Raw genomic sequence first — 1,705 nt, 5'->3', positions numbered from 1 at the left:
TTATGGTACATTTAGATTCATTATCATCAGACAAAAACAAGCTTACATAATAAGAGTTTAAAAACAACATTAATAAAACAAGCATGTGCAAAAACATTACCACTGGAGGGTCCCCAGTCATATTTCTAATTTCATTTTTCCCCTCTGGGCGAATCATGTGTCCCCTCTTTTATTCCTGAGTGATCCCGCCTGCTCGATTACACTGCTCAGCTGCAGGTGAACTTTCTGAAGCTCTGTTGCTATGGCAACCAGGGCCCTTTCCATCGTGGCCATGTCCATTGGAGAAGTCACTTCCTGCTCTTGCACTCCAGATGTGAATGGCTTCATCCCCAGGCCGATTAATGCCCCTAAACCCCCGGGTCTCGGTGTTGGTTGGTGCCCCATCCTGCTGCCTGCAGCTCCTGAGACGCTTCTACTTTCCTCAAGTCGCTTCAGCCGGGCATTACTGTCATGGCCGATGTGCATGAGTTGGTGCAAGGTAGTGTTTAACCTCCTCTCCCTCTCTGCTTCCTCATTGTGGAGTTTCAGCAAGCCTTGTTGGAGCTTAACACTTGTCTGATCGGCTTGCGCCCCGCAGACTGACTCCAGGCTTGGTACACACTGATGACATGTCCCCTTAGCCAGTTTGTCCACCTGGGTCCTGAGAGAGACCATCCCTCCACAGCACTGCTCCAGAGACTCCAGCAGCATGTTCTGTCTCATGTGGGAGTCTTCCAGAGAAATGAAGAGCTTGTCCCAGCGGGAGAAATCTGCAAGCTGGCATGGTGTTGCTGGAGTTTGTCCTGTACAACAACAATAGGGATACATCAGTTATACATTCCCATAATATAATACATGTATTTTAAATGCACTTTAAGAAAACATCAATATAGAGTACATTTAATGTCAGGTTTCAGATCATTTTAACTTTAGTTGTATGTAAGTTTTTAAAAAGCTAAGGGAGGGGTGTTAAATACTTTAAAATGGAATGAGTAACAAAGTTTGTAGAAATAAAAGCATTTTAATTTAGCAATGCATTTCCCTTTTTGTAATTTATTACAAATAGTAATATTTAAAATGGTTCTCCTTTGGATCTAAAATCAAATCAACCCCCGACATGACGTTGGATGTAGTCTTTTTTCAGTTGATATGAGAGAGAGCAAATAGTGTTTTACCATTAAAGGTTTTCACATAAATAATATACAACGCAAGTCTCTTCTATAAAGGCTTAAGATGGTTTCATCTGCATGAGAATATACATGACAATGTGGACTGGCTAAGATGATTTAATAAAAACGTATTGAGTGATTAAAAGAGGACCAAGTATAGGCCCCTGCGGGACCCTGTTACTTATACCCAAAGTTAATAAATCAAAGTGTGTTCATGAATTCTTTTTCAAAGCACATAAGATTTATTTTATCGTCTGAATGAAAACAGGCATGGCGGATGAGGACAAATTATTCACAATGAGCCATTTGTTGAAACAAGCAGACAAAGATATTGCACAAAAGGACAAATAAACAAAACTCACCCTCATGCTGATCCTGAGAGATCTCGTTGTCGTAGTTGTCTGCAAAGTTTCCTTCAAACTCTACTTCATTCACACACAAGGATGCACCAACAAACCCAAGCACACACAGCACACGCCACATCCCGAACACAAGCATGATGAAGCTCTGAGTGTGAAGAGTTTATATCAGATGTCACCCAGTTTCTCCCCCTTCAC

The 1,705-nt window shown here is 41.6% G+C and overlaps 1 protein-coding gene across 1 annotated transcript; it reads right to left on the bottom strand.

Moving 5' to 3' along the window:
• Positions 1-1,705, bottom strand: LOC134881972 (uncharacterized). Its single transcript, XM_063909591.1, has 2 exons — positions 1,511-1,705; positions 1-782 (listed from the first exon to the last, which is right to left on the bottom strand). The coding sequence occupies exons 1-2, from the start codon at positions 1,644-1,646 to the stop codon at positions 154-156; spliced, it is 765 nt and encodes a 254-aa protein (XP_063765661.1). The 5' UTR covers positions 1,647-1,705; the 3' UTR covers positions 1-153.

The sequence above is a fragment of the Eleginops maclovinus genome, chromosome 19 (genome assembly GCF_036324505.1).
Source record: "Eleginops maclovinus isolate JMC-PN-2008 ecotype Puerto Natales chromosome 19, JC_Emac_rtc_rv5, whole genome shotgun sequence".
Taxonomy (NCBI): domain Eukaryota; kingdom Metazoa; phylum Chordata; class Actinopteri; order Perciformes; family Eleginopidae; genus Eleginops; species Eleginops maclovinus.
This window is presented reverse-complemented; position numbering and strand designations above follow the sequence as displayed.